Source organism: Dendrobates tinctorius, unplaced genomic scaffold (genome assembly GCF_039654945.1).
Source record: "Dendrobates tinctorius isolate UK_male_01 unplaced genomic scaffold, ASM3965494v1 ptg000129l, whole genome shotgun sequence".
NCBI lineage: Eukaryota > Metazoa > Chordata > Amphibia > Anura > Dendrobatidae > Dendrobates > Dendrobates tinctorius.
In genome coordinates, this window is record NW_027361797.1 from 49,874,924 (window position 1) to 49,889,901 (window position 14,978).

Consider the following 14,978-nt stretch of genomic DNA (forward strand, 5'->3'; position numbering starts at 1 on the left):
ATTGCTCTTTCCACCACCTCTATCATTGCCTTCTCCCCCACCACCCCATCATTGCCTATTCAACCACATCCATCATTGCCTCCTCCTTCACCACCCCCATAATTGCCTCCTCCACCACCATCATTGCCCTTTCCACCATCCCCCATCATTGCCCTCTCCTCCACTTACACACACACACACAATCACCGCTCACCTCTGCACACATACACAGAGTTAGAGCATCACTCACCTCTCTGCACACCCGGCAGATGCAGCGCACACACACTCACAGACAGCACTATTCAACTATATGCACTCATGCATATACATACACACACACTCGCTCACTCACACAGAGCACCACTCACGTCTTGGCATGGTGCCCACAGCCGCAACATCACCGTCGCTGGCAGCCTCCTCTCTCTGGCACAGCGTCGCGAATGATGATGTCATCCAGCCACGCGACTGTGACAGGAAGTGCGGGCGGGAAGCAGGATGGATCCCTGCAGCTCCACTCTGCTGCCATTTTCTCTTATAGGCAGCGGAGCTGCAGGGATTGCTCCCTTCTCACCGCACATGAGGGCAATCTGGCCAGGGCCCCCCCAGAGCCTCGGGGCCAGAGAAACGGTCCAGATTTCCCTCATTATTAGCCCCCCTCCAGGGGCCCCCTTCCACCTTTGGGCCTCGATGCAGCCGCACTAGCTGCACATGCGGTATGTCTGCCCATGCTTCCTTCACCTTTTTCTTCTCCATCTTTATCATTATCATCTTCATTTTACTTATCTTCTTCCATTTCTTCTTCCTCATTCATCAGCTTCTTCTCCTACTTTTTTTTCTTCATCTTTATCATAATTTTCTTAATTCTTTATTTTCCTGTTTTGTTTCCTTATCTTTCGACTTCTTTTTATTTTGTAACTATCACATTTTTCTTTTTTTTATTCTCTTCTTCTTTCCTCTTAATTTTGCATCATTTTCTACTTTCTCATTATTAGTTTAATTATTATTGCGTATGGCAACTTCAATTGTCAATTTATGTGCATTTTCTTATTTGTGCTTTTCTTTTTAATCCAGTTTTTAAGTCACAGAATTAAACTACTTCATCTTACTAAAGAAACCACTTGCTGGATTGCTATTTTCTATTCAGTATGATTAATTAATACTTACCAAACTTTTTCATATTTAACTATATTTTAGGTATAATATTTTCTAATGGAGAAACATGGAAATCTATGAGGAGATTCACGATATCAACACTTCGAGACTTTGGAATGGGGAAGAAAAGTGTGGAAGCCAGAATTCAAGATGAATTAATGCCCCTTATAGAAAGTTTTAGATCTCACAATGGTAAGATACATCATTCACATTTATGGCAAAGCTTTCATATACTCTTAACTTCTTGTTTGTCGCTTTCTACAACCCGGTCTACAGAATCCACATTGTCAATCTGCAACATAGTTAAACTACAATGTTATTCAGAGGAGTTTTGCAAATCCACATTCACATATAGTAGCGGGTACGCCACAGTGTTGTTTTAGTGATCTACTGTCATTACTCAAGGTAGTTTTAACCTAGGGTTACAAATGACCTTTAACATTGAGTAATTTTGTAATATTATTTAGGTTTTTTATTCGAATATTATTTTATTGTATATATATTTTTATTATTTTAGGAAAACCATTCGATACTCACATGCTGATAAACAGTGCAGTTTCCAATGTAATCTGCTCTATTATCTTTGGGAAAAGGTTTGAGTATGATGACCCAACGTTTCACAAATTAATCAAAATGTTAGATGAAAATGCCAAACTGGCCGGTACACCCGCAGTGCTGGTAAGAAAACCTTCAGATCTTATATCTAACCTTTTTAGTGAATTCTCAGAAGAGTAGTTTCAGGGTCACCTTTAGGACTAATTGTAGTGCAATCATGAGCTCAGGCAAATGGACCCAAACTTATCTCTTCGTTCTCACCCAATACCCTCCAGTTGTTTCATTTATGAAATAAAAGTGCCCTGTATAATAGATGATGATGCACAAACCTAGATCCCTAACAATTCATGTATAATATCCAATTAGTATTCTGTTTCCCCTTTCTCAAATTTAATGGTTTACTGTACTGGAGCAGACCAGTCCTTCTCAGACACTCACCAGATATATACAGTTGGTACAAGATGAACATAATAGGGAGTTTATGGGAACTGGCCACTTTGCCCATTGGTGCGTAAAAATACCGTAATATTCTACAGCGCTCCTCAGAGACCGCAATTTCTCTTATCAGTTCTTGCTCCCAATGAGGTTCACAACCTAAATCTGTTTCTCATTGACATACACACTAGGACCAATGAGCCTACCCGTATGGTTTTTACAGTATGGAAAGAAAGTAGAAACCCTAGAACAGTGTTTCTCAACTCCAGTCCTTAAGACCCACCAACAGGTGAAGTTTTCAGGATATCCTTCGCATTGCACAGGTGATTTCAACACCTGCTCAATCATTAATTCCATCACCTGTGCAATACTATGGAAATCCTGAAAACATGACCTGTTGGTGGGTCTTGAGGGCTGGAGTTGAGAAACACTGCCCTAGAGGAAACTCAGGCAAACCTACAAGGAGAACATACCAACTTAGGTCCCATTTACAAAAGCTTTGCATACAGTATGTTTTGTGCTTTTTTATTTGCTTGTTTTATTTGCAGATAGAACACATACCTATTATAGTCTATGACCTTTATCACATATCCAAAGTTATATCTGATTTTGATCCAATTTGTGAATAAAACTCATCCATTTCAGTGAATTTGTGCACTGTCCTTTTTTAACTGACTAATGATGGTAATGGTAATGATGGAATCTTAGGAAACCTGAATCTGTTCTTTTTTTCTCTTATGAGAAAAATGGACAACACACATGAATGGTTGAAAAAAAGATCCACGATGACCAAAAATGGAATACAAATTGGATCCACTACACTGACAAAACTTATGTAGAAAAAAATACTGAACGGGGCCCATTTCAGAGAATACACTTGGCTGGGTTCTATCCTAGGCTCCTACTGATGTAGGTTGGAGCACCGCTGACTGGCCGAGCAGCTTCCATTATGCACCGCTATTGAACTGGTCTGTACTTTTTGTTGCAAGAAAATCTAAAGAGGAATTGTTGATTTCCACAGCTGTATAACTATTATCCCTTCCTCGGAACACTCCTTGGTCTACATAAGAAAATACAGCAGAACATACAAGATCTGAAGAATTTTATTTCCCAATGTTCGATGAATCGACGATCGGATTTTGATGCAAATGACATCACAGGATTTATCGATGCATATCTTCTGAAACAGGAACAGGTGCGTTAATATGTTACCTTCATTTTCATTTATGCAATCAAAAGGGTGTGATAAGAATTATTTTGGGAACATCTGAGGATTTTAATATCTATTTTGTCACGGTTGGTTTAGGCGACATGTGACCTTGTGGCTGAATGAAAAAGTAAGCCGGTAAATGTTGCACTACCACTCCCAGGTGCGGACACTGACAGCTTGGGTTCCCTGTGCAAGAAATGTGTCTGGGCCCCCCTCCTTTTATGGCGACAAAGCTATATATATATATATATATATATATATATATATATGCATATATATATATAAGTATCTGTATATGTATATATATATGTATATATATGTATATATATATACTGCATATGTATATGTATATATATATGTATATATATGTGTGTATATATATATATATATAAACAGTATATATATATATCAGATCCAGGTTCTGATATAATGGAATTGATATCCATAGTGAACACTAAGTTGGGAAAATGGATACAGCAGGTATCTATACCGTCCTCTTTTGTTAGATGTACAGTTGGTACAGAAAGTACTCATACCCCTTTAAATCTTTCACTCTTTGTTTCGTTGCAGCCATTTGGTAAATTCAAAAAAATTCATTTTTTTCTCATTAATGTACACTCTGCACCCCATCTTGACTGAAAAAAACAGAAATGTAGAAATTTTTGTAAATTTATTAAAAAAGAAAAACTGAAATATCACATGGTCCTAAGTATTCAGACCATTTGCTCAGTATTGAGTGAAAGCACCCTTTTGAGCTAGTCCAGCCATGAGTCGTCTTGGGAATTCTGCAACAAGCTTTTCACACCTGGATTTGGGGATCCTTTGCCATTCTTCCTTGCAGATCCCTTCCCGTTCTGTCAGGTTGAATGGTGAACGTTGGTGGACAGCCATTTTTAGGTCTCTTCAGAGATGCTCAATTGGGTTTAGGTCAAGGCTCTGGCTGAGCCAGTCAAGAATGGTCACAGAGTTGTTCTGAAGCCACTCTTTTGTTATTTTAGCTGTGTGCATAGGGTCATTGTCTTGTTGGAAGGTGAGTCTTTGACCAAGTTTGAGGTCCAGAGCACTCTGGAAGAGTTTTTCATCCAGGATATCTCTCTACCTGGCCGAATTCATGTTTCCTTCAATTGCAACCAGTCATCCTGTCCCTGCAGCTGAAAAACATCCCCAATAGCTTGTTGCTGCCACCACCATATTTCACTGTTGGGATTGTATTGGGCAGGTGATGAGCAGTGCCTGGCTTTCTCCACAGATACCGCTTAGAATGATCACCAAAAAATTCTGTTTTCGTCTCATTACACCAGAGAATCTTATTTCTCATAGTCTGGGAGTCCTTCATGTGTTTTCTTTTTAGCAAACTCTATATGGGCTTTCAAATGTTTGGCACTGAGGAGAGTGTTGTGATTGAGTCACCGGAGGAGGAAAACAAAATATAAGCTAAGTCCAGAAAAACCGAGAGGTTGGTAACTAGCGGATTGCAGACCCCTGATCCTAAACAAACAACTAACAGCAGCCGTGGGGGGTTCCTACGGTGATCCTAGACCCTGCGATCGCAGCCGGAGGACTAAATAAACCTAAAGAAAGAAAGGGGAAATCTAAACTGCACCAGAGCAGACCCCAAAGCAATAGGCAGCCCCCAACAAGTATTGACGGTGAAAACAGAAGAAAGCACAAACACAGATAGAAAGACAGACTGAGCAAACGATGGGACCCGTACTAACTGGATAGGACAGGACAGAAAAGCTGCTGTCTGCCATCACGCAAAAACCCTGCCAAAAAATCATGCCAACCGACTGATAAGAAAAAGATCCTGAAGTCACTAGACTTCCAAATACCTATATCAGCTCTCAGGTAATTCCTGCAAACAAAGCAAAAAGGGCAAGTGATCAGGGACCAAAAATGGAGTCCAGCCAGTCCTAGTCAGGGCTGGCTGAAAACATGCACTAAGTAAACCAGACAAAATCTCAAGAAACAACAGAAGAGCAAACTTAGCTTTTAGAAGACTGGAACAAACTGGAGGCCAGAGCTCAGAACAGAGAAGTATCACCAGCAACCCAGCAGGGCGTCGGCAGCCTTATATCCACTCAGAAACTCAGGATGTCCAATCACACTCCGCCTGATCTGATGACAAGTCTCTCCCAGCCTGGTCAGCCTTAATACCTCCCTTCACCAGCAGAGGGAGCTCATCGGACATCAGAGGTGAAGGAGAAAATGTGCTCATAACAGGAGAGGCTTCCGTCGGGCCACTCTGCCATAAAGGCCCGACTGGAGGAGAGCTGCAGTGATAGTTGACTTTGTGGAACCTTCTCCCATCTCCCTACTGCATCTTTGGAGCTCAGCCACAGTGATCTTGGGGTTCTTCTTTACCTTTCTCACCAAGGCTCTTCTCCCACGATTGCTCAGTTTGGCTGGATGGCCAGGTCTAAGTAGACTTCTGGTGGTCCAAAACTTCTTCCAGTTAAGGATTATGGAGGCCACTGTGCTCTTAGGAACCTTGAGTACTGCAGAAATTCTTTTGTAACCTTGGTGCAGTGCCTCCACCCGAATCTTGCTGCAAGCTGTAGTGGGATGCAGGAGGATCTTCCTCTTCTGCCAGTTGTCAACTCTGGAAACCCCTGTCCATGCTCCGTACACACTCACAAGAGATGGTGTTGAAATAATTAGCAGGTTTATTTACAGAAGAATAAATATTGGTAAATTCAGAGGGCATAACAAGGCACAGTAAAGCATATACGTATCATCACACTATCTATGAAAGAGGTTCAAAATGTACTTTGTAGTAGGTTTGAATGTTAATGACAAACAAAGTTGCACTCTGTAGTGCTACAGCATGTAAACTTAAAATATATGAAACTTGAATTTCTTTACTGCTGTAGATAATAAGAGACGTTTAGCACATAATTTGGCCAATTCATGCATGCCCAGCAACCAACGAGAAAGCGATCCAATTGTGGAGCTAATTTTTATTCCAAGATCTGTTGATTAAACTATACTCTGTTTGATAACCCTTTAAGTAACGCAACTTTCATGACAAAGGCCCTAAAGTAACACTACATTTAAACAGGTAAGAAATTCTTTTGTGATTTTTCATAGTTTTTCTTACGTAAAAGAAGTGTACTTAAGAAACCTGAGGTACTATAGAAAAGGGCAGGGAAACACTTTTTCAGAGATACCTTGCTGTCATTACCTGATGCTCTGTTACAAAAAAACTCATGTTGTATTCATATGTAAATTAAACTTACAAGTTCAGTGGTAGGCGTATCAGTGCACTTGCAGTCCTTGACTCCTCTTTGCTTCTCTGCGCCAGCTCTACCCCTGCTTCTTGAATGATTAACAGTAGAGACATGCTCTGCTGCCGGATGTCACCTCTGCTCTCCACTCAGGGGTGGCACCAGCAGAAAGAAGCAAGGAGGAACCAAGGACTGCAAGTGCAATGATACGCCCACTGATGCACTTGTGAGCCCAATTTGCATATAAATAAAACATGAATTTTGACAAAACAGGGCACCAGATAAGGACAGAATAGGTAAAGTTGGAAATGTATTTCCCCGCACTGTCCTCCAATGTGGGAATACCAGCTGGTGATACCACTTGGTTTGAATTGTGTAACTGCCGCTGGTTTCTCTCTTCTTTTTTTTTTTTTTCCTTTATGTGAGGTGGTTTCTAAGACACAATACTAGAAACATCCAGAGAACAGTTAATCTGGATATTAAGTTGTGTGTTTAAAAATTATGTGTAAATCAGTATCTTTAGTTACTCATTATTGTCATGATCTCAGTGCGGGTTTAACTCGCACACGTGGGGTTAATGTTTGGAACCAGTGCTGATGACTGGCATTTCTGGGGTTAAAGGTTGTGATCCTGATGCAGGCTTACCTGCACACCTGGGGCTATGATTGTGGCCTCTCCCTGGTTCTGGGGAGGCTTCTTATAGCTTCAGGACGCTCCCATCCCTGTCAGTTATACTCTTGCCCTTGGCATTGTGTGGTGACCCCTGAGTGTGTTTGTGCTGTGTTCTGGTTACTTGATTCTCTGTGTATGACTCGGTCTGTTCCCTGGATATCGCTTTGGATTCTGCCTGGTACCTCCTATGTCTGTTTGGTTTTGATCTCTGCTTGGCCCTGATTATCCGCTCTTTCTCATCCCTGGTACTGTACTGTGATCCTGTGTATGACCTTTGGCTTTGTCTGACCTCCCGTCTGTTTGTCCCTCCTGTACTCCGTTTGCCTGTACTGTTGTGACCTCCGTTTTGCCTGACTCTGAGTTGTACTGTCATATCTGAAAGCAGGACGCTAAGCCACGCCCCCTTGCAGTCACATGACCATAGGTCCCGTGCAAACTTGTTTATTTTCAGTGTCCGCAGGTCCCGTGCCTCTTTACGTTCCAGCGCTGACTGGACCCTAACACTATTAGCTTGTAGCACGCATTGTCACCTCTGCTGCCCTGCTCCCCAGGTAACTCTTAGCACTGCTTCTGTACTCAGGACACGCGCACTGGCTTTATGAGCAAGTGTAGTGCGGTGTCTCTGACAATTATGTGCTTTTTACGTCATATTTGCTGTTTTTATCTTTTTGCTCCAATCTATTATTTCACAGCCATGATCAGTGACTACTTGCAAGGAGAGTCTGAAATTCAGTGCCAACCTTGGCAGGAACATGTTGCTACTTTGTCCTTCCTCTTTCTTTTTCTGGTAGCTCTCCGGCCTTGATTGACCTCAGGGGAACAGCAGAGTCAATGTTGAGGTGAAAGTAGGTCACAGTCCCCTGTTGCCGAAATTCTTTGCTTAAAGCCCTTTTAACAGCTCCCATGTTCTATGCTAACAATGGGTGCTTTTGTTCTTTATAAACACAGATAAAGTAACCTCGTCTTGGCCCTTTAAGTTTTGACGGACCTCATGGACGCATCCTCTGCAGGGTCCTAGACCTAACTGACTTTTCTCCACCTTATGTTCTGCCACCTGTTTTCCCTGCTTCAAGGGGGACTAAGTCACTACAGACTGGTCAGTGACTGCTACTTTTAGCTGCTACCAAAATTGTTATGACTATGACATTTTTGCTAAGGCACAGGATCTGCAAGATGTAATCAGAACAAATGTTCACTGAATATAAAGCAATTCACATAATGGTTACAGCCTCCCAATGAGGCTACAATCTTGGTAGTTGCACCCAGTATTGAGGCACAGACCTTGGTGGTTACATATCTCCTGACCAATGTTTATGCTGGAGTTTGTTGATGTCTCTTCCATACTGATGCACTTAGTTGTCAAATATGGCCTGCTTCAATGATATCACAAATTGCCTTAGTACTTCCCATTCAGACAGCTATAGTCATGAGAACATTTCTGTGACAACCTGTTTCAGGTTAAAAAAATGTTAAGCAAAACAGGAAGGTGCCTACCATATAAGATACAGAAGAAGGTTATAATTGCCGAGATGCAGCTGATTAAAGTAACGTAGGGAATATTTGTGTTTTTTACTTTTAGGAGTCAACAAAAGCTCATACATTATTTGATGAAGAAAATCTACTTGTTACTGTCCTGGATCTCTTCGGTGCTGGAACTGAAACTACATCTACAACGATCCGCTGGGGACTTTTATTGATGATGAAGTATCCGGAGATTCAAAGTAATTCTTACTTTATTTCTAAAAGTTACATAAAACTGTAGGTGAAAAGCCACAGTCTATAAAGACCACCAGATCATGCCTTCATGAAGGCTATCACTTTACCCAGATTTTCTGCTATTTTTTCATTTTTGCATCATATTCCTTATACTGTATAATGGCCGCCTTTTTGGTGACCGAACCTTGTAGAAGTCAATTTTTAAATGCAATTTTACTATTTGTATAAACAAATCAATTAAGTTGAAGTAATTCTAGTATATGTTTATTTGCATTTATTGCATGTTTTATATTTTCTAATGTTTTAGCATGATGCTACCACCAACCCTAGACAGGGATATGTAATTTTTGATAAAGTGTGACATTTAGATTTCACCGAAAACACCTTTTTTCATAGCCAATAAAAATCCATGTTTTAGCCTCTTCAAGCCTTAGAACTTTGTTATATTAAGGAGTATACCGGGAATTCTTGATGTAATCTCCAGCCGTCCAATAGAGAATGAATGGAGCCGCAGTGCCCATGCTTGATCTTCACTCCATTTAAAGAGAACCTGTCATGTTCCCAAATGCTATTAACCTGCAGATATAAGGTTAATCTGCAGGTTAATAGGATTCCAAAGTAAATTTTTAAGTGCAATTTTGGGTGGTTCTCTCAAATAGGTTTCACTATTATTTTTTATCCAATTGTCAAATAAGTTAAAGTAATTCTAGTATAGATTTTTTTGCATTTATTATTTTGTATTTTCCAATGTTTTAGCACGATGCTGCCACCCACCCTAGACAGAGGGGACATGTGATTTTTGGTGGAGTATGACATTTAGATTTCAACTAAAATAACTTTTTTCATATCTAATAAAAGTCCATGTTTTAGTCTAATCAAACTTTAGAACTTTCTTATACGAAGGAGTATACTGAAATTCTAGATATAATCTCCAACAGTCCAACAAAGAATGAATGGAGCGGCAGTGCCCATGCTTGATCCCGGCTCCATTTAAAGAGAACCTTTTATGTTCACAAATGCTATTAACATGCAGATATAAGGTTAATCTGCAGGTTAATTGATCTCCAAAGCTGACCGGCCGCTGCACTGAAAGCTCTTCTACTGGGAGGAAAAGAAGTTTATTCCTCTCAGCAACCTCAGGCTTTCAGTCATAGAGTCGCATCCTATAATCTGTTAAGTAAATGCATTGGTATTGTTGTGCTATTGCAAAATGTAGCAAAATATATTTTCTTTTGCTTTATAGAGAAGGTACAGGAGGAAATTAAAACACATATTAAACCAGGACAGCTGCCGACAGCTGAAGATCGGAAGAAAATGCCTTATACTGATGCAGTAATACATGAAATACAAAGGTTTGGCAATATTGTGCCATTGAACCTGTCACACTCAACTCCAACTGATGTGTATTTGCGGGGTTACCTTATCCCAAAAGTGAGTTTATACATAAAAAAAGTCCTTAAACTCAAGTACTGTGTGTTTACTTATTAGTAAAAAGTACTGCTATGGGGTCTAAAGCCACCCCAGTAATCTCATTTTTTTTTAAATGAACTGTATGAAATAAATAAAAGATATCTGGTTATTTATTGTTCACAGGGTACAGAGGTTATTCCATCCCTGACATCAGTACTCTATGACAAGACTCAGTGGAAAACTCCCAATGATTTCAATCCCAATCACTTCTTGGATGAAAATGGGAAATTTGTTCGACATGATGCATTTATGCCGTTCTCAGTGGGTAAGTAATGAGGATCATTTAGATGAAAAAAATAAATAATTTTACATGTCACTCAACTGACAAAATACGGTATAACAGAATGACTATATTTTACCAGGAATAATATGTTTTCTAAATCTCATATTTTTCCTTCAAAAAGTTAAAAAAATGTTCTATGATCTTTTTAAGATGTTTTTTGCAATATACCCTAGCATAATAATAATAATAGTAGTAGTAATTTCATTTATATAGCGCTAACATATTCTGCAGCACTTCACAATTATGCGGGGACGTGTACAGATAATAAAAACAATACAAAGTAATACATAGTTCAACAGTTACAGGAGGAGTGAGGGCCTTGCTAGCAAGTTTACAATGAGGAGATAGAGGGGACACAATAGGTAGAACGTGCTTGTTATGTATGATCCAGCCATCATTATAATAAATAAGGCTTTTCATATAAAGCTGAATGATCCAGTCATCAGCCAGTATCTGTTTAAGTGCAGTTACTATGTGCTATTGGGTGTATGGAGGATATGGAGACAGCTGAATAGTAGGGAGCAGATTATGATTAACATTTAGAAGGAGGGAACAGGGGAGAGTTAGGTTGGTGAGTTGAGGTAATAGGCCTGTCTAGAGAGATTTTCTTTTAAAGCATGTTTAAAAATATGTGAGCTAGATATTAGTCGAATTGTTTAGGGTAGGGCATTCAAGAACACTGTTGCAGCATGAGAGAAGTCTTGGAAATGGAGGTGCAAGGTTTCGATTATGGTGAATGTAAGCCTTAGATCAGTTGCAGAACGGAGGGCATAGGTAGGGTGATAGACAGAAATGAGTGATGAGATGAAGAGTGGTGCAGAACTGTGGAGAGTTTTGAGGGGAAGAGAATCAAGTTTTTATTGTACTCTGTAGCGAATGGGTAAATAGTGCACAAGGCGGAGGCATTGTTGAAGTGGCTGGATCGAAATATGACCCTGGCTGTCGCATTCAGGATGGATTATAGAGGAGAAAATTTAGTTAGGGAGAGACCAATCAGCACAGAGTTGCAGTTGTCCAGAGGAGAATGAATATGAGCGACAGTAACTGTTTTTGCTGTTTCAATGGTGAGGAAAGGTCGAATTATAGAGATGTTTTTAAGATACACGTACCATTAGCGAGTGAGAGACTGAATATAGGGGATAAAGGGAAGTTCTGTGTTAAATATGACAGCGAGTATATTTCCCAAAATCTTCATTGTGTTTTTGTTCACCTGGGGCAACAATTCAGTTTGCTTCTCTGACCCTTTGATAAAATACCATGACCAAGGCAGAGTTGTTTGACTGAGATCCCCCAAACATATAAAAGAGTAGGGACCAGTGGTTAAAAATGTCATGACTCATGATATGTTGATTGTTCATGCTCTCGGGTACTTTAGCTCATGAAGATCAACATTCATTCTAAACAGCATAACCATATCTGGGGCAAAGAAAGGGAGCAAAGTCAAACTTTTCATCCCTTTTCAAGAACTTGCTCTTCAATTGGCATCCTTGTGGAGGATGAAGTATTGTCGTAATATTCTTTGTAAGCTGGGGCATGGTCTAGATATGAAACATCTTGGAGTCATGAACAAGAAACATTCAGTCAACAATGCTTTCCAGGGGGTTCTAGTAAACTTATGTGACTTCGTGGAGGTTTCCTTTTTTTACAGGCTTTTAGTCATTTAGAGAAAGTTAGAAAGTATGAATTATGTCTAATTTATTTAATTACTACAAGTGTTAGAGTCAAAATCTACTTTCAACATGATATTGTTAGCTCACTTATCCCATTTCTGCAGGAAGAAGAGCTTGCGCTGGGGAAAGTTTGGCCAAGATGGAACTTTTCCTGTTTTTTACTGGACTTCTTCAAGCATTTACTCTCAATCCGCCTCCAGGAGTTTCCAGAGAAGACCTCAGTCTCAAGCCTCGTGTTGGATTCACATTAGTGCCCACACCATTCATGACTTGTGCAAAGCCAAATGATTAGTTTGGTGTGAAACAGAGACAACACAGAGACTGATATTTTTGCTTGATTATATTTTAATATATTTAATGTTGTACTTTCTTTTAAAGCTCCCAAACCTTAAGGCCCCGTCTCACTAAGCAATCTCGGTAGCGAGATCGCTGCTGAGTCACAACTTTTGTGACGTAACAGCGATCTCACCAGCGAGATTGCTGAGTGTGACAGCGATCAGCGAGCGGCCCCCCTGCCGGTATCGCTGATCGCTGGAAGAAACCTCTGGACATTTCTTTGGTCGCTGGTCTCCCGCTGGCCAGCACGCATCGCTGTGTGTGACAGCGGGAGACCAGCGATCAGGTATAAAAAAATAATAAAAAAAAATAAAAAATATAGTTATTCTCACCTTCCGACGTCCTGTTCAGCCATCCTGCCTCTCTCCACGCTCCGGTCCCAGTGATACTATTTTCTACAGCGATAGCCAGCGATGCCGGGCGCTCGGCGTCGCTGTGCTGATCGCTGGTGAAGCTGTCTGTGTGACAGCTCACCAGCGATCACATAACGACTTACCAGCGATCCTGACACCTTCATATCGGTGTCGGGATCGCTGGTGAGTCGCTTAGTGAGACGGGGCCTTTAGTAGAGTAAATCTTTCAATGATCTCCTATTATCTTAATGGTCGATTTAAACTAATGAAATCTTGTTTAGTTTTAGTAAACACTGATAGGATTTTTTTAGATTAGGGGTATCTTCTGGCACAAATCTAAATGTTTATGTGCTGTAACTGCGCATAGTTTATATTTTGTAAGATATTTTTTTTTGCTTTTTCCTGACTTTTTTTCTGGGACACAAAATAGAACTTTTAGGATGCCCATACACATTAGGTTAAACTTGGACAAACATATAATCCTTAAAGGGGTCTTCGTTATCGTAAAATGATGTCAGGAGATAAAAAGTATAGTCATAATCATGGTAAATGCTGTAAGCCCTTCTCGTCTGTTGCCATTAAAAAGTTAAACACCAAACATACAGTACATATATTTTGGGACAACAGGAGAGATAGTTGTTGGTCGACTGAGTGTTGTCTGACCTTTTTCTAGGTTTATCGGCACTTGTAGATCACTAATCAGGGTTTTTGGGCCGTTCCCCATCCCCTTGACTAATAATAATGCAAATATTCAGGAAAGTGAAGTCCTGCAAATGGTCATTATACCCAATGGCATAAGACATAAGACAGAGGAAAGTTCTCTAAGGTGCCTCCAACTATAGGAACATATTGTAATTGCTGCTGTTATTATTGCTCAAACATGCAGGGCAATAATGTAGATATATAGAAATGTATCTCCTCATATCAGAATATTATTGTATGTAAAAAATAATAATACTATTAAGGTCTATAGCTAGAGAAAATTTTCTTATACATTATAGTTTAATCCTGGGAAAGACATTACTAAAAAATTAATTATTTAAAGGGAGTCTATCAGCCCAAACTGACATTATAAAGTAAGCACATAGCTTTGTAAAGGATATAACCCCTATAAAAAAAAAATCAAACATTTAATGTTCTAATAGCTGCTTCTGTTCTGTAGAACCTAAAGCATAAGCAATTGGGGGGGCTTACTGAACCATTACACCCACTAGTTTTGCATGCTCCTGTTACTGGTGATCAATAGCGCTGGCTGCATTGTCAGCAGTGAAAGCTCAAGAAAGCCTGTGTTGTAATTCAGCAGTGACAGAGGTGGGAGCATATGTAAGGTTAGTTTCACACTAGAGCTGCGGATGGCAGCCTACTTCTTGCTGCCTCCATTAAATGCCGCCCACTGCCGCACCTCTTCCTTTAGCTCCACCTACATCTGCATGCATCCTGCATACCCTATCCTATCTTTAACATTGGGTGCGCAGGCCATGCGAATGTATGCCGATGCTGTCGCATCTGCAAGCGTCATTTTGACGCATCAGCCGACTGCAACAAAATGCAGCTTGCTGCGTTCGGTGCAGCTCAGCGCAGCATCAAAACGACGCATGCGGATGCGTCAACATACATCCGCATGGCCTTCGTACCCATTGTTGAATATAGGGTACGCAGGACGCATGCAGATGTAGGCAAAGCTAAAGGAAGAGGTGTGGCAGTGGGCGGGGCTTAACAGAGGAAGAAAGGAGGAAGTAGGCTGCCATCTGCAGTGCTACAAAACGCTAGTGTGAATCCAGCCTAAAGAAGGTAAACGGATGCAGTAACGCAGAGGCACAGATCAAGGGTTAACAAGAGTGTGGTTTAATTAACAATAATGAACTCCTCGCAAGGAGATAACAGGAAGGGGGAAACAGGTTAAACAGTGTAATTGTGGTT

General features: G+C 40.5%; 1 protein-coding gene across 1 annotated transcript in view; it reads left to right on the plus strand.

The window, feature by feature from the left end:
• The window catches only part of LOC141047805 (cytochrome P450 2K4-like), a 51,717-nt gene extending 37,525 nt beyond the window's left edge, over positions 1 to 14,192 (plus strand). Inside the window, exons 3-9 of the mRNA XM_073543122.1 lie at positions 1,174 to 1,323; positions 1,649 to 1,809; positions 3,143 to 3,316; positions 8,810 to 8,951; positions 10,190 to 10,377; positions 10,540 to 10,681; positions 12,474 to 14,192. Of these exons, the coding sequence (XP_073399223.1) occupies positions 1,174 to 1,323; positions 1,649 to 1,809; positions 3,143 to 3,316; positions 8,810 to 8,951; positions 10,190 to 10,377; positions 10,540 to 10,681; positions 12,474 to 12,661 (1,145 nt within the window). The 3' untranslated portion in view covers positions 12,662 to 14,192. The remainder of the gene's footprint in view (positions 1 to 1,173; positions 1,324 to 1,648; positions 1,810 to 3,142; positions 3,317 to 8,809; positions 8,952 to 10,189; positions 10,378 to 10,539; positions 10,682 to 12,473) is intronic.
• The last annotated feature ends 786 nt before the right edge of the window (positions 14,193 to 14,978 follow it).